The sequence below is a fragment of the Eulemur rufifrons genome, chromosome 8 (genome assembly GCF_041146395.1).
Source record: "Eulemur rufifrons isolate Redbay chromosome 8, OSU_ERuf_1, whole genome shotgun sequence".
NCBI lineage: Eukaryota > Metazoa > Chordata > Mammalia > Primates > Lemuridae > Eulemur > Eulemur rufifrons.
Window position 1 is genome coordinate 99,081,106 of NC_090990.1, and position 26,564 is coordinate 99,107,669.

The 26,564-nt window shown below is 42.6% G+C and overlaps 1 protein-coding gene across 1 annotated transcript in view; it reads left to right on the forward strand.

The window, feature by feature from the left end:
• ARHGEF11 (Rho guanine nucleotide exchange factor 11) overlaps positions 1-26,564 on the forward strand; it is a 109,245-nt gene that overhangs the window by 34,617 nt on the left and 48,064 nt on the right. The window contains exons 2-3 of the mRNA XM_069480386.1: positions 22,801-22,892; positions 23,912-24,010. Of these exons, the coding sequence (XP_069336487.1) occupies positions 22,801-22,892; positions 23,912-24,010 (191 nt within the window). The remainder of the gene's footprint in view (positions 1-22,800; positions 22,893-23,911; positions 24,011-26,564) is intronic.

Genomic DNA, 26,564 nt, shown 5'->3' on the forward strand with positions numbered 1-26,564 from the left:
CACCATGCCCTGCCTCTCTCTAGCTTTTAACAGTAATGATTCTATGAGAAGTGGATTTGCATTATTTTCTAGTTTGAGTTATATGATATGTTCCCTGTTCCCCGCTACATTGTCTCAGGCAATTGAGAACTGAATAGGGCTAGATTTAAATAGAGTTAGGTTTCTTTCATTTAGTAAGTATTTTTTGAGCATCTACTATGTTCCAGGACCTGTTGTAAGCACTGAGGCTACAGCAGTGAACAAAATAGATAAAAATCTTTGCCTTCCTAGAGCTTACATGCTAGACAAATTAAATAAGAAATAAATTATAGTATGTTACTTAATAATAGCTAAGGAGACAAAATAGGAAGTATCAGGAATGTAAGGTTGCAGTTTTAGATAGGGTGGCCAGAGAGAAGAGCACCTTAGGTGGTTATTTGAGTCACCAGAGGGAGAGAGAGCATTTAATTCTGTGCGGCTAGATTGGAAACTGAGACCCTGCTGAGGAAAGCTCTTGCTCCCAGATGCTGACTACCCACTTCTCTCTCCCTACCACCTCATCGTTCTGTTTTGTGCCAGACACTCTGCACTAATTAATGATTTCACAGCCCTTTTATAAATCTCAACCCGAGGACTGTAATAAGAAGTTCCATTTAACACCCCTGCTGCCAGTACACTGCCAGAGTCTGGGAGAGTCTGGCTGGCTTAAAATCTGTACTAACTCCCAAGATAGTTTGATGTTTAAATAGTTCTTCAACTCCCTTCTCTCCCCTTTTCAGTGCTTATTAATCTCTTTTGCCTGTTTTCTCTCCTTTCTCCACATCTTTCCCTGTAACCCTCTGTCCTCAATCTTTTTATTACATCATTTCATTCTTTTGATTGTTCTTCTCTTTCTTTTGTAACTTCCGTATTTTCTCCCCTTCCTCACTTTGTTTTTCATCTTCTGTCTGTATTTATTCCATCTCTGACTCTTCCTTCTCTCCTGTATTCTCCCTCCTCCTTTCCATCCTGTCATTCTCCTGTATCCCGCAAAGTATATGGAGAACAGGGGTTACATGGTGAGGAGCTCTCTCCATTTCCCCAGAGTCAGTCATGTCTTGGTATCTCTGCTGCCTCTCCCTAATTCTGTGCTGCCTGAGCATGCAGAACTCTTTAGGGGAGAGATTCCGACACAGCCAGTTAGGACTGCTAATCTTGGCCAGTCTGGCCCTACAGGAGCCCCATCCTCACTAGACTCGTGGCACAGGGCTCAGGCTACAGTTCTTGGGTTTCTTCATTTGGGCCCTTGATCCTCTGGCTCAGCCCCTTGGCACATTGACACTTAGTGGATTAGGGGGATGGTATCACATATCAGTCAAATCATTAAAGGTTCAGTGTGATCCAGGGAAGGAGGTGCCAGTGGATGGTGAAACTTTTCATCAATCACTGCCGGCTTCTCACTCCCTTTCTGACCTGAGCCCTGTCCAAGTGTCTGGAAAGTCAGATCCTCCTTACTTCCCCTGCTTTTATAGCTGCTGTTACCAAGAACTGGAGCATGGAGTCCTGGTCCAGAGCAGCCTTCTGTGCCAGAGGGCAGACAAAATCAGAGAGGAAATCTCTTCTTGTCCTTAGAACCCTTTTTTTCCTAAGCCCTGGAGAGAGAGAAACTAGATTCTCCACAATACAGTGCTTTTGGTAGGATGCATCCTAGCTGCTTCCTTCCATCTCTCAGTCCCACTCTGTCTTCAAATCAGAATCAGCTTCAGGATTAGAAGGAATCTTGGCACTCATCTAATTAAACCCACCCTCTGATTCTTAGCCTGTGTGATTGTGTGGTTCCATCTTGAATATCTCCAATTTCTCTTTGGCTGTCTGTTCTTTTAGACTTGTGACTTGCGCCGGTTGCCATTTGTCAACAGGTTTGCGAAACAAGTGGATTAAACGGTGTGTGTATAATCCTATATTTTATAGTGGATGCTGTGCGTGTGTGTGTGTGTGTATGCACACCTGTGCAAAAAACACCTATTTTATTCAGCTTGCCAACATAGGAGAATGCAAAGATATTTAAAAAATGGAAAACATTCTTTTTTTTCAAGGAGTTTACAGCTTAGTTGGGGAAACCAGAGATGTGGAAGTATATTGGTTTTAAGAATACTGAGGGAAAGAAAAGTCAAAATAAGTGCCCTTTTTAATATACAAATCAAGTCTCTTTAGAATGAACTCCAGGGAAGTGTTCATATTTTTGGTTACACTGGATATGTCAAATATAACTTGAAATAAATGATTTAAATGAGTGTGTTTTAGCTGTTTTTCACTTTTATTTTGCTGTAAGAAACTAACAAATAGCACAGAGTAAATTTGTGAGGACTGAGGGTTATGCCAGCTTAGGAGAAGAGGTTAGTCAAGAGAGGCTAAGTCAAGGAAAGCTTCTTGGGATTAATGTGTCTTAAGTCAGGTTGTGATGGAATTGGGTCAGTACCAGACTGGGGGCTTTTCTTGGTCTGCCCTGTCAACCACAATTTTGAGGGATCTGAATGGTGTCAGGAAATTGCCCTGATGACCTTCACTTCTGGCTCTGAGCTATCGTTGTTCAAAGCCCTTCGGGATGTTGAAGTCCACTGCCTATTTGAGGTGCTACTCCATCCTTATCTTTTGCACCATCCAACATTAACTCCCCCTCCTGAGAGGCCTTGGAGGTGATTCCAGGATACCCAGACCCACTGAAGGCCTTCAACAACATAGAATGGGGGAGGGTGCCCTGAGACCACTGGAAGCAAAAGAAACGACATTCTCTTTTGTGATGTGTCTGAAGCAGTCATCGAACTAAACTGAGCAAACCACTACCTGAGCAATGGACAGTAACACTGGAAGGAAGAAAGAAAGTACTATACCAGGTATCAATGTGCTGGAGTTTAAAATAGTGGGAACATCAATTTCATATTTCAGGATAGAAGAACAGTATATTTAGAAAAGAAGGCAAGGCCTGACGTTTCCTTCCTGTTAGCCAAGATTAGGAGGAGCTGAGGGAGGGGTAAATTTCCTACAGGACTCCTTCATGGTCTTGGAGGTAAGAATTAGAATCCTAGATTCCTTTGGCCTTTTAGGTGTCATCTTCTCCATATCCTGTCTCCAGCCAAGACTGTTCCCTTTCTGGAGAGATTGAGGTTGCTGTTTCCTATTTCACAAGATCCCTTTTGTTTTCACATTTGGGGGCCTCACCAGGGAACTTCTTCCCAATGTAATCTTTGGGATATAAGGGACGGAATGAGGGGAGGGGCCCCAAGAATGCTTCTCTTTCTGTGAAAGTTATTTTCAGCTCTTGCTGCCATTCAGCATTAGTTGTATCCATGAGACGGCTTCTTTCCTCACTCACCCCACCCTTCTTCAGTTTCGTGGAAATGGAGTGGGGGCTGGAAGAGAGAAAGGATGGAAATTCCCATTGCATCTCTCTCCACTTTGCAGTGGTTGAGATGGGATTTTAGTGAGGGGGATGGGAGAGGTGGAGAGATGGAGTCAGCTCTGGAGGGAGAGGCCAAGAGACTGCTGAGCTGGTGGTATGGGCCTAATTACTCCTCTGCCTTGAGCTTGCCTATAATTGTGGTTTCTGGGAGCCAGCGCGTCCTGGAAATCTGCTGGAACAGCAGAGATTTGGGGTTTCCGCCTGGGATGGAGTTGAATTTTCCACTTGGAACAACTTGCCCAGCCCCCATTTTTGGTTGGGGAACAGGGTGAATCCCTAAAGCTCAAAAGAGGCAATTAGGGTAGTTGTAGGACTGTAGGGCCTTCCTTTGGAACTGAATGAGAGGTTGTATACCCTGAAATTCTAGACATTTTTGAAAAGTTCACAGAGGCAGCAGATAGCAGGATCTGGTAAAAAGAGTTGTATGCTGAAAGTTAGGAGATCAACTCTGCCCTTAACCTAGGGTAAGTGAGTTAATTTCTCTAGACCTTAGTTTCTCCATCAGTCATTTGATTTGAACGTCTGGCTATTTCACAAGGATGTCCCTAAATAATAGGTGGAAAAATGATAGACTAATATAAGGGAGCAATTTAAGTACCCCTTTTCCCATGGTGGTGATAATAATACTAGCTAACATATTTTGAGCATTTATTGTGTGCCATGTGCTAAATGCTTTAATGAATTCCACCATTTACTCTCTTAATCCAGTGAAATAGTTACCTCTGCTATAAAGGAGGAAACCAGGTTGAAAGGTTAAACTTTTTGCCTGAGGTCACAGGGCCAGTGTCAGCATCAGGATTCTGATTCCAAAGCCTGCGCCAGCAGACACACAAATGGTAATCTGCACTGTGTTTTATGCTTGTGTCAGGAAACACCCAAAGCCAAACTGGCTTAGTGAGGACTGGCTATTGGATTTGGCTCAGGGAATCTGAGTTCAAGTTCTAGCTCTAGGTCTCACCAACCCTGGGACCTCAGGCAAGTACTTTATCTTCTCTGAACTTCAGTTTTCCCATCCATGAAATAGATATTTTCAGAGTTGTTCTTAGGATCAAATGAGATACTATTCAGCACAACACCTGCCACCCAGCAGATGCTTAATAAATGTTAGTAGAATCTGAATCTGAATGAGGAGAAATTAGTAGCCAATCCCTGCCCTCCTGAATTTGTGATCTGAGATTTCATAACACTGACATAAGTTAAGGACAGATACATGGCAAAGTAAAAAGGATGGTGAGGACTCTCTAGCCAGAGAGCTAAACATTGGCAGAATAAGGGCTCTGAAGTTAAACTGGTTAGGTTCAAATACCAGCTCCATCTCATTTGCTGGATGGGTGAAATCGAGCAAGATACTCAGTCTTTCTGTAACCTAGTTTTCTCATCTGTAAAATGGCAACATTAATAGTACAGCTCATGGGGTGTTTGTGAAGATTTAATAAAATAAGAATGGCTAATATTTATTGCGTTCTTAAATACCAGGCCCTGGCCTGAGCATTTTTTATATGTTTTAAATAATTTAATCCTAGGAGTCTCATGAAATGGGTCCTATTATTATGCCTATTTTATGAATGAGGAATCTGAGGGAAGAGGTTAAATAACTTGCCTAAGGTTTTAGATAATAGATGTCAGGGCCAGCATTTACACCCTGAAGACAGGCTTAGGAGCTTACACTCTTGTCTCAGGAAGTGCTTAAAAAATGTGCTAGCTCTTATCATTATCACCCAGTCACAAGTATTTACTAAGTATATGCTTAGCACTGTGCTAGTTATTTTAGGTTCTGTCAAGAAAGTATATGTGGGCCCGGGCACCGTGGCTCACGCCTGTAATCCTAGCACTCTGGAAGGCCGAGGTGGGAGGATTGCTTGAGCTCAGGAGTTCGAGACCATCCTGAGCAAGAGTGACACCCCCGTCTCTACTAAAAATAGAAAAAATTAGCTGGCCAACTAAAAATAGAAACAAATTCCAAGTTGAAATACTGTTACTGCCCTTGCTGTAGGTAGGCTCTTCTTGATGTAATAAAACCTCATTATAAGGTGATTTGTGCCTGGATAGAATCAGCATATGTGTCCTGGTCCCTAGAAAGGAACTGCAGGGACCATCTGGTTCCTTTATCTCTTCCTCTCTTAGTCACTCCCCCAACACTCACATGTACAACCACACTTTTTGCTTAGGAGAAAACTAAGGCCTGGAACTAAGACTCTGATCCAAATCCTGAAACCCCTAGGACACTTTATTTAAACAACTCTGTGCTGCCTGATAGTAAACTCTGAGTCAAATTAAGTACTCTGAAACACATGCTTGTCATTTTTGTCAACCTACAGAGGGACTTAATAAGCCCGTCTTCCAGTACCAATAATTTTTGTCTTCCTAGCACTCCTTTCACTGTTGTGCAACCCCCTCAATATCAAAAATTTAATTCAGTAGGAAAGTGTATAAGAGACAGCAATACTTGCTGGAAGTGACAGGAGCCACTGCTCTAAAAACCCCTTGTCTTCCCACAAAACAGCCTAGGATCTCCCCCAGTGGAGAAAGCAGCAGCCGGTTCCGTCTCTTTGTGTGCATAATCTAGGTCTGCATAGGCAGGGCCAATGGAGCATTCTTTTGGTTTGTGGACTGCCTGTTGCACTCCTGTCAGGCAGGCACATGTCTGAGTTTGTTGCTTGGGGTTTTCTTGGGCTGGGGATATGTCATAAACACAGTGGCTTGTTCCAGTGGTCCCAGGCCCATTAGTCAACATGAGGGGATGGAGTGAGGATCAGAGAGATCCAAGTGGATTCCTTGGTGATGAAACCATGGTGAGAGCTATAGAGATCTGGCTACTAGAGAAATTGACTTAGATTTTCTCTGGCTGGCCTTCTGTCAGCATCCTAATAAACTATGTATGTAAAGAATACTTTGTAGAGCTCGATTGTTTGGTTGGGGGACTGGAGTGGTTGGAGATGCTGGTGCTAAAGAAACAGAAAACAGAAGACTTATCCCTCCTTCAGGACAAGTATTTCATTAGAACACACAGAATATGTCACTCTTTTCTTAAGTAATACAGAGGCAAGGACATGTGATGATAGCACAAGTCAAGTGCTTAAAGGCTAGAAGGATGCAAAGAATAGGAATGATCATCATTAGAGAGTTAATTGAGAGGAAGGCTTCCTGAAGAAGGGTAATTTCCTGGCAGTGTTTTGGAAGTGTGGAACAGGAATTTGTAGAGAGCTTATTACAGGCCAGAGAAGTACCTCCCCTGCCCACCCTTCTTTCTTCTACTTCCGGCAGGGCTTCCTGAAGTCACCAGCGAAGAATGTGAAGGGTAGGGACTCTCAGCCTGTGAAACTCTGGGTTCCTGCCCTTTCCTCTCCCAATTATATACAGTTGGTGGCTTGGGCTGCAGTGACTTGATTTGCATCTACCTGCAGTTACCTCAGCTGAAGAAAAGGCCACAGGCTCCCTGAAATATGAAGGGGATTCCAAGAAAGAGCAGACCATATACCATCAGCTCACTTTACCTCCACAAGTTACTTATTTTATGGTTTAAAATCAAAGACTAACTTTCCTCTACCACCCAGTACTTTCTTATCAATTTTGGTATGAACTCAGGGAAAGAGAACTAATTTAAAATCCACCTTAATGAAGTAAATTAGAAAGGTGACTCTTCTGAGCCATTTTGTCAAAGCAAAATGAAGATTCCTTGGATTGGCCATTATTCTGGGTTACCTGTTTTACAGTTTATCCTTTATTTGCAGCAGTAATCAAAAGTTGACTCAAATAACAATTCTATCTACACAAGATACAAAGCAAGGTATGCCTTGCTTTAAGGAAACTCAGTCTTTTGAAAGTTTGTATTTAAGGCATTATCACCTTCAGGAGGATTTACATCAGAACATATTTTCTTTCCAAGAAAATGTTAGATACAGCAAGATATACCTGTAGAGTGATTTTAGGATAACAATTTAATTATCCCAGTGCCCTGCCCTGAAGAAGACCAAGTACAAGGGTTGGGCTTCCCATTTTATCATTATAGAAAGTGAGACTTAGAGGTGTTGTTTGGCTTGTCCAGTGTCCCACGGTGGGCATGAGGTGGCAAGAAGAAAGCTTGTTCCACAGATTAAGGCCCTTCCCATCTGATCTTTCTAAGTCCCTGTGACAGATGCTCTTTCTTTTATCTTGTGGGATTCTAGGCTCTGCTCCTCTAGTCTCCTTTGCCCTTTGTTAAACTGGAAAACTCAAATAAAAATATTCTTGGCCATCTTGTGGATATCACCAATGCAGACACTGAATTGCTGCTAGCTCATTGTTGGTGATGGTGTCTGTTGGTTTTTTTCCTGTTGAAATTAATTTGGCATGGCCTGCTCTTATTTTATTCTTTAGGGAGAATCTTTCCTTTCCAGGCCATGGATTTAGTTCTACCTGAGCCTTCTCTGGGTGCAAAGATTTGATATGCTGAAAATGATTTGTCAGGGACAAAGAGTCAGTGTTAGAACAAGAAGGGACATGAGATAATCCAGCTCAGCTTCCTTGCAGGGTTGGTAAAGCCAAAGCATGGAGAGAGGAAGAGAGGACTTTGGTGTAAGGCACACTTGAGTTCATGTCCTTGCTCTACCATTTAATAGCTATGTGACCTTGGACAACTTATTTAACTTCTCTGAATCTCATTTGCCTCATCTGTAAAGGAAATAACAATGTTATCTCACCAAATTGTAAGGATTAGATGAATACCTGTATCATATTAGATGCTTGTTATGTATAATTTTCTTCTCCTTTTTCAAGGGTATATATATAAAAAGATAAGGGTAGAATTGGTCTAGAATCCCGATGTCTAGACTGTCAGTCTTGCTCTCTTGCCACCATAGCCTGCCCCTTCCCTACTGTTACGGCAGCCTCAATGATTTCCCTTCCTAGGGCTGCCCGTTATCCCCAGCCAGATCTTGGATTGTCTGGAAAGTTGCTTTGATTATGTAGTCTGGAGTTAACACAGCTAGTAAATGGCAGAATTAGCACCAATATCCAGATCGTCTCTTGCTGTCTTGAGACACTGCTCTTTTCATCAAAGATAACAGTTTGATGGAGGACACTTTGACAAAAGCATATGAATATAGGGACTAAACATAATAGACAGTAGTAGATCATCTGCTTCACTGGAGATCTGTAAGATAGTTGCATCTCTATTAGAAAATGAAAATTCATTTATTTTGTGTTGCAAGACAGGATGTGCTTTGGCAGTAACTTACTAATTACATTTGACTTAAGGTCTTATAACAAGAATAGCACCATTTTTAGAGTACTGCTGTATACCAGGCACTGTGCTAGATACTTATATTACACCAGCCCTACAAAATAGGTAGCTAGTAAGTATTCCAGTTTTCTAGATGAGAACACTAAGTTTCCCAGAAAGTAAATAATTTTCTCTAAGTCACACAGATGGTCAGAGACAGAGCCAGGATGCAAACCTGTTCTATCTGACCCCCCTATTCTACCACACTGCTCCTCAATATCAGTTTGAATCCCAGGGCAGAGCTTAGGCTTTGAGCTTTTTCTGAGGAACATGTGACAAATCAGATAAATCAGATTTGAGTCTGTGCCAATACCTGTGCCGACAGAGCCTGGGGGGCTGGTGGGGTGTTGGGTTCTGAGTGGAGAGGAGCGTGTACAGCCCAGAGTAGTGCTGGACTGTTCTCTAAGAGCTAAAGATGGCTGCCCGCAGAGCCGGCTCAGGGCTCCCTTGCTGGGGAGACAGAGATGAGGTTGGCCTGCCTCCACATTCAGGAGCTCACAGTCCTGCAAACAAGGGATAAAGGTCAACAACCACGCAGGAGGTGCTTTGGGAGAAATATATACCAGGTGCCATGGGAGACAAGTTTTTGGAGGGGTGACTCTGGGCAGGCTTCTAGTTTTCTTTGACTGGTCCAAAGGGCCGGAGGCCCCACCACTAGGGAGAAGGGGGAAGTGCGGTACAGCTGTGGCCAAAGGAGGCCAGTCCAACACCGTCCAATAGAAAGATAATGCAAACCACATGTGTAATTTAAGATTTTCTAGTAGCTACATTAAAACTAGTAAAAAAAAAAAAGTGAAATTAATTTTAATGATACATTTCATTTAACCCGATATATTCAAAATACTATTATTTCAATATAAAAAGTTACTGAGATACTTTATATTCTTTTCTTTGTACTAAGTCTTTGAAATCTGATGTGTATTTTATACTTACAGTGTATTTCAATTTGAACCAGCCACACTTCCTGTGCTATTAGCCGCATGTGACTTGTGGCTCCCTGCGGTGCAGAGCTAGAGATACTCCTGATGTGAGCCCCTAGCAACCCACTCTCGCACCTGCCCTTTCTAGTGCATTCCCACGGCCCTGCTCTCCTTCAGGTGCATGTCTTCTCTGCCCTGTCTGGTCTCTGGGCCTCCAGCCTTTCTTCTTCCAGTCCACTCTAGTCCCCGCACTCAGGCTCATCTTTTTAAAGGCTAAATCTGATCTTGTTACTCCTTCTAGAAAGCCTTCAACAGCTCCCCATCTGTAAAAAATCAAACCCATGATCCTTAGCACATAAAGCCCTCCACAACCTGCCTCAGCCTTTTCCTTTGATCGTTATACTTCCTAACACTTTAGTATTACTTTAGTATTTGCAGAGCCTTTTGACATACTCTATCTCACCTAATTCTCACAGCAGCTCTGTGAGATAGGACAGGTGAATTATCCTCATTTTTTTTAGGTGGAGAAACTGTGGCTCGGAGAGTTTAATAGAGTTTCCTAAGATCAACCAGCTAGTAAGTGGCAGAACTAGGATGGGAACCTGTATCTTTCCAGTTTTATCTCTTGTCGTACTCCCTCTTATCAGATCCTTCCTCTTTTCTCCCCTGTGTTGCATCAGCAGCCTCCCCCAGAGTCCTTGTGTCCTCCCTCTGCCCTCCTCTGTGCCTCTACTTATGCTGTTTCCTCCCCCTGGAAAATCCTTCTACAGCGTAGCTACCCATCAGAATCCTCCCCTTCCTCCAAGACTCCGGTTAAAGTTGGCCTCTTCTCTGATTTCTTCTTGGCCATCCTCTCCCCACATCTACTTTGTAGTTACCAACACGTTTTAGCACGCATTTTCTTGTTTAGCCAGTGCTTCTTTGTTTTGTGTTCAGAATTGAATGCTAGAAATCTGGGAGATTGAAAAATTTAGCAGCTTAAACTGTTCTCACAGGGAGGCTGATGTTACTCCCTGCTGTTAAGTCCCTGGAGAAGCTAATGCCTTCCTACTTTATTTAGTCTTTGTTAAAACTATGAAATTGTGAATTTAACCCTAATTTATATGCATTAAGGAGGTCATTCAAAACCGTTTCTCTGAACTGCTGTGATAAGTATATGCTTATGATATTTTGATGTCTAAACTTCTGGTGCATATATCATCTGATTTCATCTTTCAGCACATATGTATTGAATATCTACCATATACTGTGTTCTGGAGCTGCTGTATGCTCTAGAAAATGGGAGACATGAAACTTATCATTAAATGGGGAAAGCAGACATTAATCAAAAAAAGCACCCGAATAGTAATTTAGTTACTATTGAGTTAGGCACTACAAGGGGAAATTTCAGGGAGATCCAGCACAGCAGGTGTCAGAGGAGGCTTCCCTGAGGAAAGGACACTTAAGCTGAACCCTGAAGAATGAGTGTGGATTCACCTTGCCAAGGCCAGAGAAAAGCCTCTGAAGTTGAAATGCAGTGAGCAAGTGGGAGAGTGACCGACATGTGGCTTGAGAGTAAGCAGTGAGGACCTCCCCCGGGACCTGCTAGCCTTTCTCAGGATTGGGAACTTCATACAAGGATCGTGGGAAACCACTGAAGGGTGTTATATCTTCTAATTTATCTCTTTAGTGTAAAGGATGGATGGGGACTGGAGGATTTGATGCTGGAGTTGATGTGAGGAGGCCAGTTCTTCTAGATGGTTTGATGGTGTCTCACACCAGTGGGGGAGGTGGGCAGATTTCCGAAATGTTCAGAGGTCTGAGGACTTGGCAGTTGATTAGATTTGCAAGGAATTGTCAAAGATGTCTCTTAGATTTCTGGCATGAGCAGTTATGCACGGTACTGTTTGCTGAGAAGGAAACATTTGATCAGGAACAGGGCTGGGCTAGAGAGATTGATTACAGTTTGGATATTTTAGCTTTGAGGTGTCAGTGAAGGTAATTTGGTCCTCCCAATTACCCTTTGAGAAAGGTGGTGTTGTCCACACTTTCTATTGGGAAACTGCGGCTTGGAGAGGTTGGGTGACTTGCCTAAGACTATATGGCCAAGAAAGGGCCAGCTTAAGCCAGTATTTTGACTCCTAATGGTGTGCTTTTAAAACCATACCACATGGCCTGGGTGCTGAGTATTCAATGTTGAACCAAGCTAAGCAACCCTTTCAACATACCAGTTCTCTGCCTCCTTCCTCTACACACACCTGTCTGCCAAGTTGTCTGCTCTGATAGTCAAATCCTAAAATCTCTTACTTTCTAAGACCTTCATGGAAGTAGGAAGGAAAACTTTCCTAGCCCTGCCCTATTCGAACACTCCAGAGGTCCTGTTCACTCATGCATTTATTGTTCACTCACTCATTCTAGTCCCATTCTCCTCACCCCTGACATTTGTCAAGCATTGGTCACCCAATATAGACCTGGGAAAGACCAGGAAGAAACACAAAGCCATTTCCATAGGACTTTGCACTTTCAAATCACTTAACAAATATTGCCTTTTTGGCCCTCACCAGCTCTGGAAGAAAGAAACTGTTGCCTTCAACAAACAGTTTTGGAGTGGACACCCACTATGCCCCAGGCACCGTGCTGGAACTCAGCTGCTGATACAAGGATGAATAAGACATGGTCCTTGTTCTCAGGGGTTTAAGGTCTAAATGGGAAGACAGACAAACAGATGATATCAATATGTGTTCATTTTACAGATGAGAAGAGAAGGCTGATGATAGACTCAGAAGTTAACGGACTTATTTTAAAAGTTTCTCAAAGTTACAGTCCTCTGGATAAGGAATGATTTGGGCTACTTGTTAAAATAGATTGCACACCACTGACTTGCTGAATTGGATCCCTTCGGGGTGGGGCATCAGGTGATTCATAAGCTGCTCAGCAGCTAGTAAGGGATTCAGTTGAAGTGTGAACTTTTTCTGGTTACATTGCCAGAGACTCTTTCAGTCCATTTGTCTGTCCCCTAGTTGTAGAGATGAAGAGAAATAAAACTTGTGGATTAGCAGAGGTTGTCTGCAAACAGACCTCTTTCATCATAGCCTTTACTGTAGGGATGGGCAGGCCTAGGAGGCTGGGTTTGCTAGCCTCAGACCACAGGGAAAATTCTGCCCCAAGGCAGAATCCTTGGAAAGTTAGAGTGCCAAGAGCCTGCTTAAAACTCCACCCTGAGAGATAAGGGAAACCAACCAGTAAGACCAGGTCAGGGTTCAGTGAGTGTGGACTTTATCTGGAGATAAAGCCACTCCTGGTTTTTCCTGGGTGGCTCTTTCCTGGTTTACTGCTTCTGGCTTTGGGGAAGGGCTCAGGAATATTACTTTGACCCAGACTCAAGAAGACCTACCTCATGCCAGGCATGGTGGCTTACACCTGTGATCTCAGCACTTTGGGAGGCTGAGGTGGGAGGATTGCTTGAGACCAGGAGTCCAAGACCAGCCTGGGTAATATAGCAAGACCTCATCTCTACAAAAATTTTAAAAATTAAAAAATAAAAAACAGATGACCTAGCTAAGCCTATGTATAATGTACCTTTTTATCTTTCTCTATCATATATGTATATATGTGTATTATATATTTATATACATATATAGTATATATGTATCATATCTTTATATCATATGTTATATATGTATATATTATATGTGTATGCATACATGTGTGTATCTATATTGTGTGCATGTGTATGTATATATAAAAAAGAGAAAATAAAGACCAGGTAAATCTGCATATGGCCACAAGTGATATAACTTTTTGTTTAGGAGCACAGACCTTGAAGTCACATCAACTTTAAACACATCTTAACTTCATTTACTTAAGCTCTCTGTTCACTCATTTGAAAACAGGGATGTACTACCTACTTCACCAGGCTTTTGTGATGATTAAGTGAGATAATGTTATTAATATGTCAAATGTTTATTAGCACAGTGCCTGGTAGGTAGTAAGAACTTTATCATTACTACCACAGAACACGGATATTCTAGGCCTTGTCCTCATTTACACATTTGTGCTAGGATGAGGGTAAGAGGGAAGAGACAGGAACCTCCCATTGACAAGTGGAAAGGACATGATGATGTTTGCTTATTGTTGTTTCTTTAAACTCCAGAAGCCAGTCCTGTTTGACCACTCTAAGTTCAAACTCCTATACCTTTTAGGGGTCTGAGTGAAGCAGACAGGAGTGTAAGCTCTGGGCAGTGGTGACTGGGCAAAGGTAAGATACATGTCCCATCTGGAGGGACCTGACACCACCCAGTTTCAGCTGATTGTCACCATGTGCAACCAGAAGCCCAATGGTGCCAGAACTTCTGCCTTTTCAAGAGAAACCAGAAATCGGCATTCTTAAATGTGAACTTGCTTAGCAACTAAATTAAAAAAAAAAATACATATATATACACACACACACACACACACACACACACAAAAGACCAACAAAAGGGATATATGGGTTCTAGAAGGCCACCAAACATTTTCTTGCTTTGTCACCCCTCTAGGCTGGGATGAGGAGAGTGTTGGACACGTATTTACAGAACACCTACTCTGTGCCTTGTGCTGCACTAGACCATATAGGGAAGTCCATGCCACAACTTCTGCCCTCTAGCAGAGAGGCAGGATGGACACACCAGGTGATAGGGAGCAGTGACGGGTAAGAACATGTGCCGGAATAGGGGCTGCGTTGTAAGGAGAGGGTGGGGAAAGTGAAGGAGTTCTGTGAGTTACTTCACTGATATGGTAGATGAAAAAAGCAAAGTGCAAAAGGTGTAGGATACTGCCTGTTGGCTACACAAGAAAGGAAAATAAGAACATTTAGGGACTGGCACAGTGGCTCATGCCTGTAATCCTAGCACTCTGGGAGGCTGAGGTGGGAGGATTGCTCGAGGTCAGGAGTTCAAGACCAGCCTGAGCAAGAGCAAGACCCCCATCTCTACTAAAAAATAGGAAGAAATTATCTGGACAACTAAAAACATATAGAAAAAATTAGCCAGGCATGGTGGCGCATGCCTGTAGTCCCAGCAACTCAGGAGGCTGAGGCAGAAGGATTGCTTAACCCCAGGAGTTTGAGGTTGCTGCGAGCTAGGCCCACGCCATGGCACTCTAGCCAGGGCAAAAGAGTGAGTCTCCAAAAAAAAAAAAAAAAAAAGAACATTTATAAGTATTTGCTAAGTTTTACAAGAGGAAATACAGAAAAGAAACTGAAAATGATTGAAAATCGTTCCTTGGGGAGAAATGGGAGGAAAGGGTAGGGACACTTCTGAATGTACTTTTAAAATTTCGTTTTGAGTTTTCTTTTTCCTTTTTTTTTTTTTGACAGAATCTTGCTCTGTTGCCCTGGCTAGAGTGCCATGGTGTCAGCCTAGCTCACAGCAACCTCAAACTCCTGGGCTCAAGCAATTCTACTGCCTCAGCCTCCCAAGTAGCTGGGACTACAGGCATGGGCCACCATGCCCGGCTAATTTTTTCCATATATTTTTAGTTGGCCAGATAATTTCTTTCTATTGTTAGTAGAGACGGGGTTTTGCTCTTGCTCAGGCTGGTCTCAAACTCCTGAGCTCAAATGATCCACCTGCCTCGGCCTCCCAGAGTGCTAGGATTACAGGCGTGAGCCACTGTGCCCGGCCCTGTTTTGAGTTTTCAACCATGTAAATGTTTAACAAATTCAAAAAATGAAATTAATAAGCCTGAAAAAAGCAAATCCTAAAATTCAGTACAAATATAAAACAAAAAAAGAACAAAGTATATTTCAAATTGGTAACATAAGAAAGAATTAACCCAGAGTAACTTTCACACACAGGACTGACTCCTGGGATGTAGCTTAAAGGACAAAATGAACTGCAAGGAAACCTTGAACTTAGTAGGCTTATTTTTGCTGGTGATACTGATGTGGTAACCCCAGAAACCATCTCGACTGCATTATAGAATAGAGCAAATGTGTAAATATATTGGTACTGTTTGGGAACAGGGTTCTCAGTATGGGAAAAGGAAGGTGAAATACGGAATAGGGGAGATGAGGAAGAACCCTGTCACGTTGGGTTCAAAGAAAATATCAGTGTGATCTCAGAATTTCATAATAAATATTTTCTAGCTCTGTCCATAGAAGGGGCCTGGAAATAGGGACAGCTCAGTAGCAATTGAGTACTTAACAGCCAGATCTTGTCCTGCTAAAAGGAGCAGGGCTCCTTAGAGAAATATTTGATTCCAGGTCTGGCATAGGGAAAGTACAAGGTGAGCCTGGGGTATATCTTTTTTTTTTTTTTTTTTTTTTTTTGTGCCAGAAAGCAAGGACGTGATCAAAGACAGATGGTGACATGTTAAAAGGCACAGGAGCTAGCATGTAGAAGCTCCCACAGGCCAAATTGGGACATTTTTAACATTAAAAAAAAAAAAAAGGATAATGAACTATAATGCATTACTTCGGGAGAAAAAATAATGGGTCTGTGAGTTCATAGCACTACTCCAGAAAAGGGATGAGATGACTTTCTTTACAAAAGATTACCTGCTAATAGATGTAGAAGGAATGACAAAATTAGTAAGTTGCCATTTTGCAGGCACCTGTGCAGTAAGTGGTTCAGGCAAGGATCTTCAGTGGATGGTAAAACTATTGGATAAGAATTTCTTGGAGGCCGGGCGCGGTGGCTCACGCCTGTAATCCTAGCACTCTGGGAGGCCGAGGTGGGCGGATCGTTTGAGCTCAGGAGTTCGAGACCAGCCTGAGCAAGAGCGAGACCCCATCTCTACTAAAAAAAAAATAGAAAGAAATTATATGGACAGCTAAAAAATATATATAGAAAAAATTAGCCGGGCATGGTGGTGCATGCCTGTAGTCCCAGCTACTCGGGAGGCTGAGACAGGAGGATCGCTTGAGCTCAGGAGTTTGAGGTTGCTGTGAGCTAGGCTGACGCCACGGCACTCACTGTAGCCTGGGCAACAGAGTAAGACTCTGTCTCAAAAAAAAAAAAAAAAAAAAAAGAATTTCTTGGAGAACAGAATATTTATACAGTCTCAAAATGTCACCCCACAGATTTCTCATTAACTCAAATGGGAAAATAGATTTACCATTAGGAAATCTCAGAAACACCACTTTACCTAAGTAATCAGACCTATCATCACCAAAATGGGACAAGCTATACAATATCAGTTATGTGATAGTCTTCAACAATGTTTAACCTGAATCTAATCATGAGGAAACATCACATACATCCAGATTGCAGGCCATTCAACAAGACAGCTAGCCTGGACTCTTCAAAATGTCAGTGCTATGAGAGACCAAAAGTGTTCTAGACCAAATGAATCTAAAAAAGACATGATGTAAACATACTTTGAGATCCTTAATTGAATCCTGGATTGAGGCAATTGGCAAACAGCTATAAAGAACATTAATAAGAGAAATTTGAATATGTACTGTACATTAGCTAATACTATATCAAAGTTAAATTCACTGGGTGTGCTGATGGCATTGTGGTTATAGAGGAGGATTTCAGGGTTCTTAAGGGATATATGTAAAGTAGTTAGGGGTAAAGCATCATGATGTCGGCAACTTTGAAATGGAAAAAAATGTATAAATGTAGAAAGATAAAGCAAATGGGACAGATGTTAATTGCTAAATCTAGATGATGAGTATATAGATATTCATCATGCTGCTCCTTGAACTGTAATGTAGTTTGAAATTTTTCAAAAATAAAATGCTAGGCATGCCTGTAAACCTAGCACTCTGGGAGGCCGAGGTGGATGGATTATTTGAGCTCAGGAGTTCAAGACCAGCCTGAGCAAGAGCAAGACCCCATGTCCACTAAAAACAAAAAAAAATATGGAAAGAAATTAGCTGGACAACTAAAAAAAATATATATATATATGTATATATATATATAAAAAATTAGCCGGGCATGATGGCACATGCCTGTAGTCCCAGCTACTCAGGAGGCTGAGGCAGAAAGATCGCTTGAGCCCAAGAGTTTGAGGTTGCTGTGACCTAGGCCAACGCCATGGCACTCTAGCTCAGGCAACAGAGTGAGACTCTGTCTCAAAAAACTAAATAAATAAAGTAAAATAAAATGCTAGAGTAAATGAAATGTGGGCTGTAGTGGCCAGCAGTAGCTTCATGAAGTCAACTCCATTTGACCAGGGCCTTGAAATATAGTAGGAGATGGATAGAGAGAAGGGATAAAGGCCATCACAAGGCAAAGATGGGAATGAGTGCAGCATCTCATAGGATTCCATAGAGGTAGGTGAAAGTAGATAAGTAATAAGGGATGAATTTCAAAAGGTAGTTGGATCCTCAGGGTGAAAGGCCTTTATTGGGTGCTATTGGGTGCACATCCAATTTAGTAAGAGAAATTGTAGGTTCTTAACAGGGGAGCAGGAGGAAGAATAGTATTTGGAGAAGTTAGTCTGTTGCGGTAGAGTGCTAGGTAGACTGGAGAGTGGAAGTGAGATTTTTTTTTTTTTCCTCCAGTAATCCAGGCTTGAGGCAGTGGACATGTGGCTTAAAGAGATGGGTGTCAATGATAAAGAAAGGATAGCACTCTGGGAGGCTAAGGCAGGAGGTTCACTTGAGTTCAGGAGTTTGAGACCAGCCTCAGCAAGAGCAAGACCTGTCTCTACTAAAAATAGAAAAATTATCCAGGTGCAGTGGTACACACCTGTAGTCCCAGCTACTTGGGAAGCTGAGACAGGAGGATCCCTTGAGCCCAGAAGTTTGAGGTTGCAGTGAGCTACCGTGACGCCACTGCACTCTAGTCCAGGGGACAAAGCAAGACTGTCTCAAAAAAAAAAAAAAAGAAAGAAAGAAAGAAAGAAAGGAACAGCCTTGAGAAAAGGTTATAAAGGAACGCCAGGTCTCTTCAACTGGATATAAGCAATAGCAGAGTAATTGGGTCAGAAAATCTGTCTGTGGTGCCATTTAGAAAGTACAAATTTGGGGGGAAATTCTCCACTCTCTAGAGCCTTCTCCATACCCCTAGATTTAGGCTGAATGAAATCTGAGCTCTGCTGCCAAATATTGATGAGAATGTCATTGGGAAGAGGCAGAGCCCAACATTAAAAGTCTTTTTTTCCCCTCTGACAGCCTCCATTTCATGCCAAACCACCTTCCTCTCTCCTTTTCTTCCTCCTTTCCTTCCTCCTTTCTCAGATTTTAACCTTCCAAGGTCTTCCTCCTGAACCTGTGCTCAGACTCAAAACCCAGCTGACTGAATAGTCTGTCCATTCCTTCTGTGTACCGGGCCTGCCTTCTATAGATATTTCTTCTTCCTCCGAGTCAATAGTAGTTTCCCTCCTTTAAGCTCTCAGAGAGAAAAATATTTTTTTGCATCTGTTGCTATTAGACTTATGTTACACTCTCCTTGTTCCCCATGTACCTGCCCTAACCTGTGATTTATTTTTAGAGGAACTTCCCATGACTGCTGAAATGATCTTTGTCCATGCCCCTGTAATCAATCCTCTATAGCTAGGTACCTTTGCTTCATATGCCTTTGATTATGTGGAACTGCTCATGCCCCAGCTAAAATGCAAACCAAACCAGGTTAAGAGTTACCAGGTTTACAATGCATCTTCTAGGCTTTAATACGGGCATAGGAAGCCAGCTTCCTGCCAGGGTCAATAAGAACAAGGCAAGGAGGAGGCCTGAGGTGTCTCAAGATAAAATGGGTTTTCTGTTAAGGCAGTGAGGAGGAGTTCAAGCCTAGTACAGGTTGCCCTGTGGTGGGGTGTTGTGGACACTAATAAAGACAGCAGATGAGCAGATGGAACAAAAGACCTTTAAAAGTCCCTTCCAAGAATTCATTTTTTTTTTTTTTTTTTTTTTGAGACAGAGTCTCACTCTGTTGCCCAGGCTAGAGTGAGTGCCGTGGCGTCAGCCTAGCTCACAGCAACCTCAAACTCCTGAGCTCAAGTGATCCTCCTGTCTCAGCCTCCCGAGTAGCTGGGACTACAGGCATGCGCCACCATGCCCGGCTAATTTTTTCTATATATATTTTTAGCTGTCCATATAATTTCTTTCTATTTTTAGTAGAGATGGGGTCTCGCTCTTGCTCAGGCTGGTCTCGAACTCCTGAGCTCAAACGATCCGCCCACCTCGGCCTCCCAGAGTGCTAGGATTACAGGCGTGAGCCACCGCGCCCGGCCTAAGAATTCATTTTTGATTAGGGGGCTGTTTGTATGTTTTCCTCATTCACTAGCTGCACATGACTGTGTGTTACTCATTTTTGTATCCCTGGTGCTGGACAGTGTCTGGAGCAGTGCTGTCCAATAGAACTTTCTGCAGTGATGGAAATGTTCTGTAATGCACTGTCCTATAGGGTAGCCACTTAGCCATATGTAGCTGTTAAGCACTTGAAATGTGTCTGGTACCATCAAGAAACTGAATTTTTAATTTTATTTTAAAATTTAAATTTAGGCCGGGCGCAGTGGCTCACACCTGTAATCCTAGCACTCTGGGAGGCCGAGGCGGGTGGATCGCTCAAGCTCAGGAGTTCGAGACCAGCCTGAGCAAGAGCGAGACCCCGTCTCTACTAAAAAATAGAAAGAAATTATATGGACAACTAAAAATATATATATAGAAAAATTAGCCGGGCATAGTGGCACATGCCTGTAGTCCCAGCTACTCGGGAGGCTGAGGCAGGAGGATCGCTTGAGCCCAGGAGTTTGAGGTTGCTGTGAGCTAGGCTGACACCACGGCACTCACTCTAGCCTGGGCAACAAAGTGAGACTCTGTCTCAAATTTCTTTAAAAAAAAAAAAAAAAAAAATTTAAATTTAAATAGCCACATATGGCTTGTGGCTGTTATATTAGACAGCACAGGTCTGGATTCTAGAACGTATAGAACTTTTATTAAATGGTGAACTAAGCTTAATCTTTACCCTGGATGGGAAGGTGGGGAGTAGACAGGGAATGATGGAATAGGGTCATTTGAAGAAAGCCAGAAGTTACACCTTCTGGAAGTTTACTTTTTTTTCTGGCTCATAGGTGCAGTAATAGAGAATAGAGTAGGAAGAACATGTAGGAGGAAGGAACCGTGTGGGCAAAGACAGAAGCCAGAAACCATCACAAGTGAAAAGACAGTGAAGATCAGGGACCAAGAGTAGGAATGAGCCCCTACTGTGTTAGGCACTGGGGACCCTCTCTGCTTTCATGGACCTTCCGACTTTGTCTGTACAGCTTTACAGACAAATGAATAGTTTCCTTTGGTATTTGTGCTGCAGGAAGGATAGGCACTGGGAGCTGTGGAGGACATCAGAGGATGCTTCCCCCGGCAACAGGCAATGCTTCCTGTTAGATGCTGTGGCCAATGGCCTAGCTTGAAGGCAGATGACCTTACTCATGAGTACAATGGGGAGGCTCTAAAAGGTTTTAAGCAGTGCCATGTCATAGGGAAATTTGCATTTTAGTAAGCTCACTGCTGTGTTGTGTCCAATTTCCACTCCTGGGTCACTTTTAGCTCTGTTATGGTTGTTCTTTTGAACCAACCATCTCCAATGTCTTGTCTGGTTTATGTCGTGTTTTGTTTTTCTTTCTCTTTCTTCCTTCTTTCCTGCGCATCACTCTCTCCTGGGCCCCCACGCTCTCTTCTTCCTTGATGTCCTCCTTTCTCTGATCCAAAGATCAGCCAGTAAAAAGCAGTCTCACCTGTCCAGGTAAGAGGGGCGCCACTGTGAGGGGGAAACAAGATCCCTCCTTTATATTTAAATGTTATTTACTTTTTGAATAGATCGAACTTTCATGTGGTTGGAATTTAAAGAGTACCAAAGAGAATATAGTGAAAAGTCTGCCGTTCTGTTCCTGTGTCCCAGCCACCCAGTGTCCCTCCTCGGAGGCAACCAATGTTATATGTTTCTTTTGTGTCCTTCCAGAGATATTTTAGATATTTTGTAAACAAATATTTAAACGTGTAAACACATAATTTTTTTCTCTTTTACCCACTTTTTTTTTACTGTCCAAATGATTCTATACCTTGCTTTTTTTACTCAATAATGTATCATGGAGATCATTCCTTATCATATATAAATAGTGTCACCATTCTTTTATATGGCTAAGTTCTGTTACTATACTGCTATAGTGTAATTTATTTAACCAGTCACCCATTGTGGACATTTAGATTATTTCTACCATTTTGCCATTATACACAGTACTTCCATGAATAGCCTTCTATTTAGTTATTTGATATAGAGAGGGTAGAAATTGCCCCTTTCTGAGGGGCAGCAATTGTTGACTCAGAAATTGGCAACTTGTACACTTTTCTAAAAAGGAGGGCCACAGCAATAATTTGAATTTCTTCTGTTTCTATAGGAGTCCTAGTTAAAGAGGAGATAAAGCAGTAAACCTTCTGGTTGGTGATCTGTGGTACTTTGAGTTTTTAGAGTCTTTAATATTTTCTCAGCAGGGTGCCTTGGGCTGGCTGTGGGAGTGGGGCTGAATATGGGTTTGGGATATTACCACCAATCAGATCAGATTCCTGTTTTCCCATGGTACCCAAAAGATAAATGGAATTTTCAGAGGCTTGGGCCATTGCTGTACCCTCCTTTCTAGAAAATTGTGCAAGTTACCAGTTACCCAACTGGCCAGTACTAAATGCCCAGTTACCCTCCCGGAGACTGTTACTTTGGAGAGGTGGAAGTTTGAGGGACAAAGAGATGAAGCTAAAATGGGAGATTGTGTCTGCTACAGCCACTGCAGTCCTCTGCTGTGTTCACGCAGGCCTCTGTATGTGTTTGACCTGCCACGTCCTTCCCTCCAGCCTCTCGTTCCTTTGCAAATCATCGCCTAAAACTAACTGGCTGTTTGGTTTTCTCCTGTCTTTTTCTTGCATTCATTTTCTCTGCTGCTCCGTTCTGTTTCATCAGCCCCATTGCAGCCTGGTAAGACCCAACAAGCATGTGTATGTGTGCACATCCCCTTCTTGCTATTGTCTCTTTGTCACCTGACTCCAGGAAGGGCTATTTCCCTTCACAGCTTACTGGGTATTGAAGAGATTATGCTTGCCCCACCATCCCAGGATTCCAGATAGGTGGTGTTGCCAGTAGTGTAGACATGGCTAATCTGCTACCAGATTGAGCGAGTTGCAGAGTGGGTGGATTGGTCTCTCATTATCTAAGACTCAGGGCCCCCTTTGACAGAGTCTCCTCCTACTACAAGGCTGATCCCTCCCTGCCCAGCTCATAGATGTGCTTTCCTTACTCCTCCTTCAGGTTAAGTAGCCTGTCTTCTCTGGGAGATTCTGCACCTGAGCGCAAGTCCCCTTCCCACCATCGCCAGCCGTCTGACACCTCTGAAACAGCAGGTAACCTTCTTCTTGGGTATTAACACATAGACATGGGGTGTGCACCCATACAGACACACCTGTATGCCCCCAATGTAAAACATAGCCTTTATGTTGAGCACATAATGTGTACTAGGCACTGTGTTATGGATTTTATATAAATTGCCTCCTTTACGTCAACTGTAGAAAGTAGATTTTATTATCCTTATTTTGCAGATGAAGAAGCTGAGGCACACAGGGGTTAAGAAACTGGTGCAAGTGCACAAGCTTGTTGGGAACAGAAGCAGGACTTGAAACCAGTTCTGTTTTAACTCTAGAACCCATGCTCTAATCACTACAGGGTACAGTCATGCACACCTGCACACGGGCATGACGCCCAGTACGCACTCATGTACGCACCATGATGCAGACAGTTGTTAGTCATAGTCTCTGTTCCTTTATTTTTTTTTTAAGTTTTATATATGATGTTAATGTGAATAAAAGGTTTTTCTCCTGTCTTTTATCCCTCCCTGCATTTGGCAAGTGACTGCCCCTGTGTCACCCTGAGTGATTATCCAACTCTACAAGAATAGTCACCAAGCATTGGTGTCCTACCTGCTACATTCATTGGATGTAACTTGACATAAAACTTCCAGTCTCATTTGGGCTTCAGTCCCGGGGGTGGGGGGCTGCTTATCTGTAATTTTAGTCCTCAGGAGGGTAGCTGGACTTGGCCCTGCCCCTTCTTTGGCCAGTCTCCCCCAGACAAACCAAAGGGACAGACATTTACAAGAGAGACAAGCATTTCAACATCTCAGAGAAGGGTAATTTCTTGTACGGAATACAAAGGAAGTTACAGGTTTTTGCCAACCACCGAGAGAGGCGTGTCATTGTGATCATGTGTTTTGACAGGATAAGTCTGGGGGATTTGGTTAGTCTGGAAAGACTTCTTGAGGAAGAAATGCACTGAGGCTTTTTGGGATGGTCTCGGCTTATGTGCACTAACCTTCCAGTGACACTGCTACCAAACTCCTTTCTTTGTCTTTCTCACCTCCCACCAGGTCTTGTTCAACGCTGTGTCATCATCCAAAAGGACCAGCATGGCTTCGGTTTCACGGTCAGTGGGGATCGCATCGTTCTGGTGCAGTCTGTGCGGCCTGGTGAGTGCTGTATCCCTTCTGCCTGCAGTGGACAGTTCTTGTAAAGCCACCATATATGTGACAGTGCCACATGACTTGGAGAACCTATGCTTTCCTGGGGGTCTGGGGAGCTCTGGGAGGCACAAATGAATTACTCTAGAACTGGTTCTCCCCAGGCATCAGGGAAAGTCTCCACAGTACAGAGCCACTAGGCAGAATTTTTAGGAATTGTACTTCATGCTTGATTCCCTGCTTGGGAAGTGTAAAACCAGCAGAATAGCCCTCTGGTCATCAGGCAGAGGTCTGATTGCCATGTAAGGGAGCCCCTCACACTGGGTCATACATAAGATGCCACGGAGGAATCGAAGGCCCCTTTCCTCATACTTACCTTCACATTACCTGACTAAGTGCAAAAGCAGTCGGTCACTTTCTACAGGAGTTCATAATCTGCGACAGGTACACTGGTCCAAGTGATTATAGAACACATCTACAGATACAATTAACATTAAATAATAAATTACCAAAAGATAAACGATGTGTGTTGGACATTACATTGAAGGAAGTGGTATTTGGAAGTTTATTTGGGTGGTTTGTGGTTCAAGGCATAGCCATATTCCTTCTGATTGGTTTGGAAAGCCGTCTTAAGAAAACAGGATTTCAGAAGTAGTTTGAGAGATGGAAATGAACAAATAGATTACCAAGATAGGAATTTGGTGGGAAAGGAGTGAAGAGTGAGTTGGCATCACAGCCACATCCACCTAGTGACTAATTATGTATAGAAGAGCTGTGAACAGTCAAGCTCTAGCATGTGCTGGGTGGTAGAATCATTGTTACTGACTGAGGCTGGAAAGGCAGTCAAGAAGGAGATGAGCTGTGGAAGAGTATGAAGAAAGTATCCCTAAAAGGGGTGAACTTCAGGGTAGCAAATGGGATTGCGCCAGTGACATGGAGCATCACAGGCGTGGCTTATAGGAGAACACAGGAAAGGGTAGGGAGCAGGCCGGCATTTCACGCTAGGGACTGTGCAGAAGGGGAAGGGAAAATGTATTTGCATTACTTTTGGAGAAAGATTTTGGAGACGTTTACAGGAAAGGTGAAAAGAGGATTTCAAATTTGTGACCAAAATTATATTTGTGGGTCATACAAGGACATAAATAATTATGGCTTCTTATGTGTGGGAGTTAACTTTTATCAGTGGGAGGTTTGTCTTGCATTTCCTGGGGTAAAACTCTGAAAAGATAGTTTTGTTGTTTGCTTCTCTTATTTCTCAGGGTTCTTGGACTAGGGTGATCTTGGACTAGGGTGAGACAGAGTTAGCAGAACTGCCAATAACTTATACTTTGCCTCTGTAGTCTTTTTAATGCAGACGGTGTGGGATCCCCTCCAGTGAAGTAGAGATTCAGCTCTCCTTCATTTTTTTCATCCTCTCAGGCTGAACAGAGTCAGACCCAGAAAGGAAAGAGCAAAAAGATGACTTGCAGTTAAATATGAGTTTTAGAATGTGCGTGTGTGTGTGTGTGTGTGTGTGTGTGTGTGTTTGGGAGAAGAGAGAGGAAGAAACTTCATTTGGATTGGCATTGAAATCACAAGACTAACAAAGCATTGTTACTGTCTTTCCCAGATACATATTAGATTCTTTAGTTCACTGTTTCTCAAAGTATGGTCTGTGTTGTGCCTACATCGGAATCATCTAGACCCAAAGATGATTTAAATCCTTATTCTTGGCCCTCACACCAGAAGTACTGAATCCTTTTTCTGGCAAGGGGGCCAAGGAATACACTTTTTAACAAATTCCCCTGGTGATTCTCATGCTTACCGAAGTCTGAGAACTTCTGCCCAAATCCCTTTGCTCTGAAGAGTTTCATTTTTTTTAAATCACTATGTTATTAGAAGTCACCTCATGCGTTTTACACATCAGGCAAGATAGCTCTTTCCTCTTCAGCTTTAGTTTGTAGATGGCTGTATAAGGGAGAGTTTCAAGCTATTTGCAAGTACTTTTCCATAAATAGCACACTTTAGATGAGGGTTGTCTTGAAGCCTGGTATTGAAAAGCCAAATTGGAATGTAGTCATCACTGTATTTTTTCTTTTTAGACTAGAGACATCTAGATTGGCTTTGTGGGAGTTTTGTTTTCATCAGATGAATGCAACTTAAGATTTAATTATCATCTTGGGGTAAATTTACAAAATATAATTTTTATGCTTCTCATTAACTTATTTCAGCTTTAGTGTTTCTTAGGCTTCCTGCGTATAAATTAAATTAGGAATATAAGTTATTTGAAACTCTATTGTGGTGAAAACCACTGCAGCCTCCAGTTGAATTACAACCTGAAAAAGTCAGAGCACATTCTGCTGAGCACCTCTCAGTCAGTTGCTATCAGAAGCTCTTTATCTGGTCTGTATTAAAGGGGAAAGCTGTAAATAGTTTGAAACAATTTTTTCAAATCACTTATAAATAAAGAAAACAATTACTATTAGTATCTGTAATGATAAACAGTTATCATTATTGTCTCTAATGATATGAGCCCTCAGAATATCTTTATGAACCTCTCAGGACTTAACGAACTTCAAGTTTC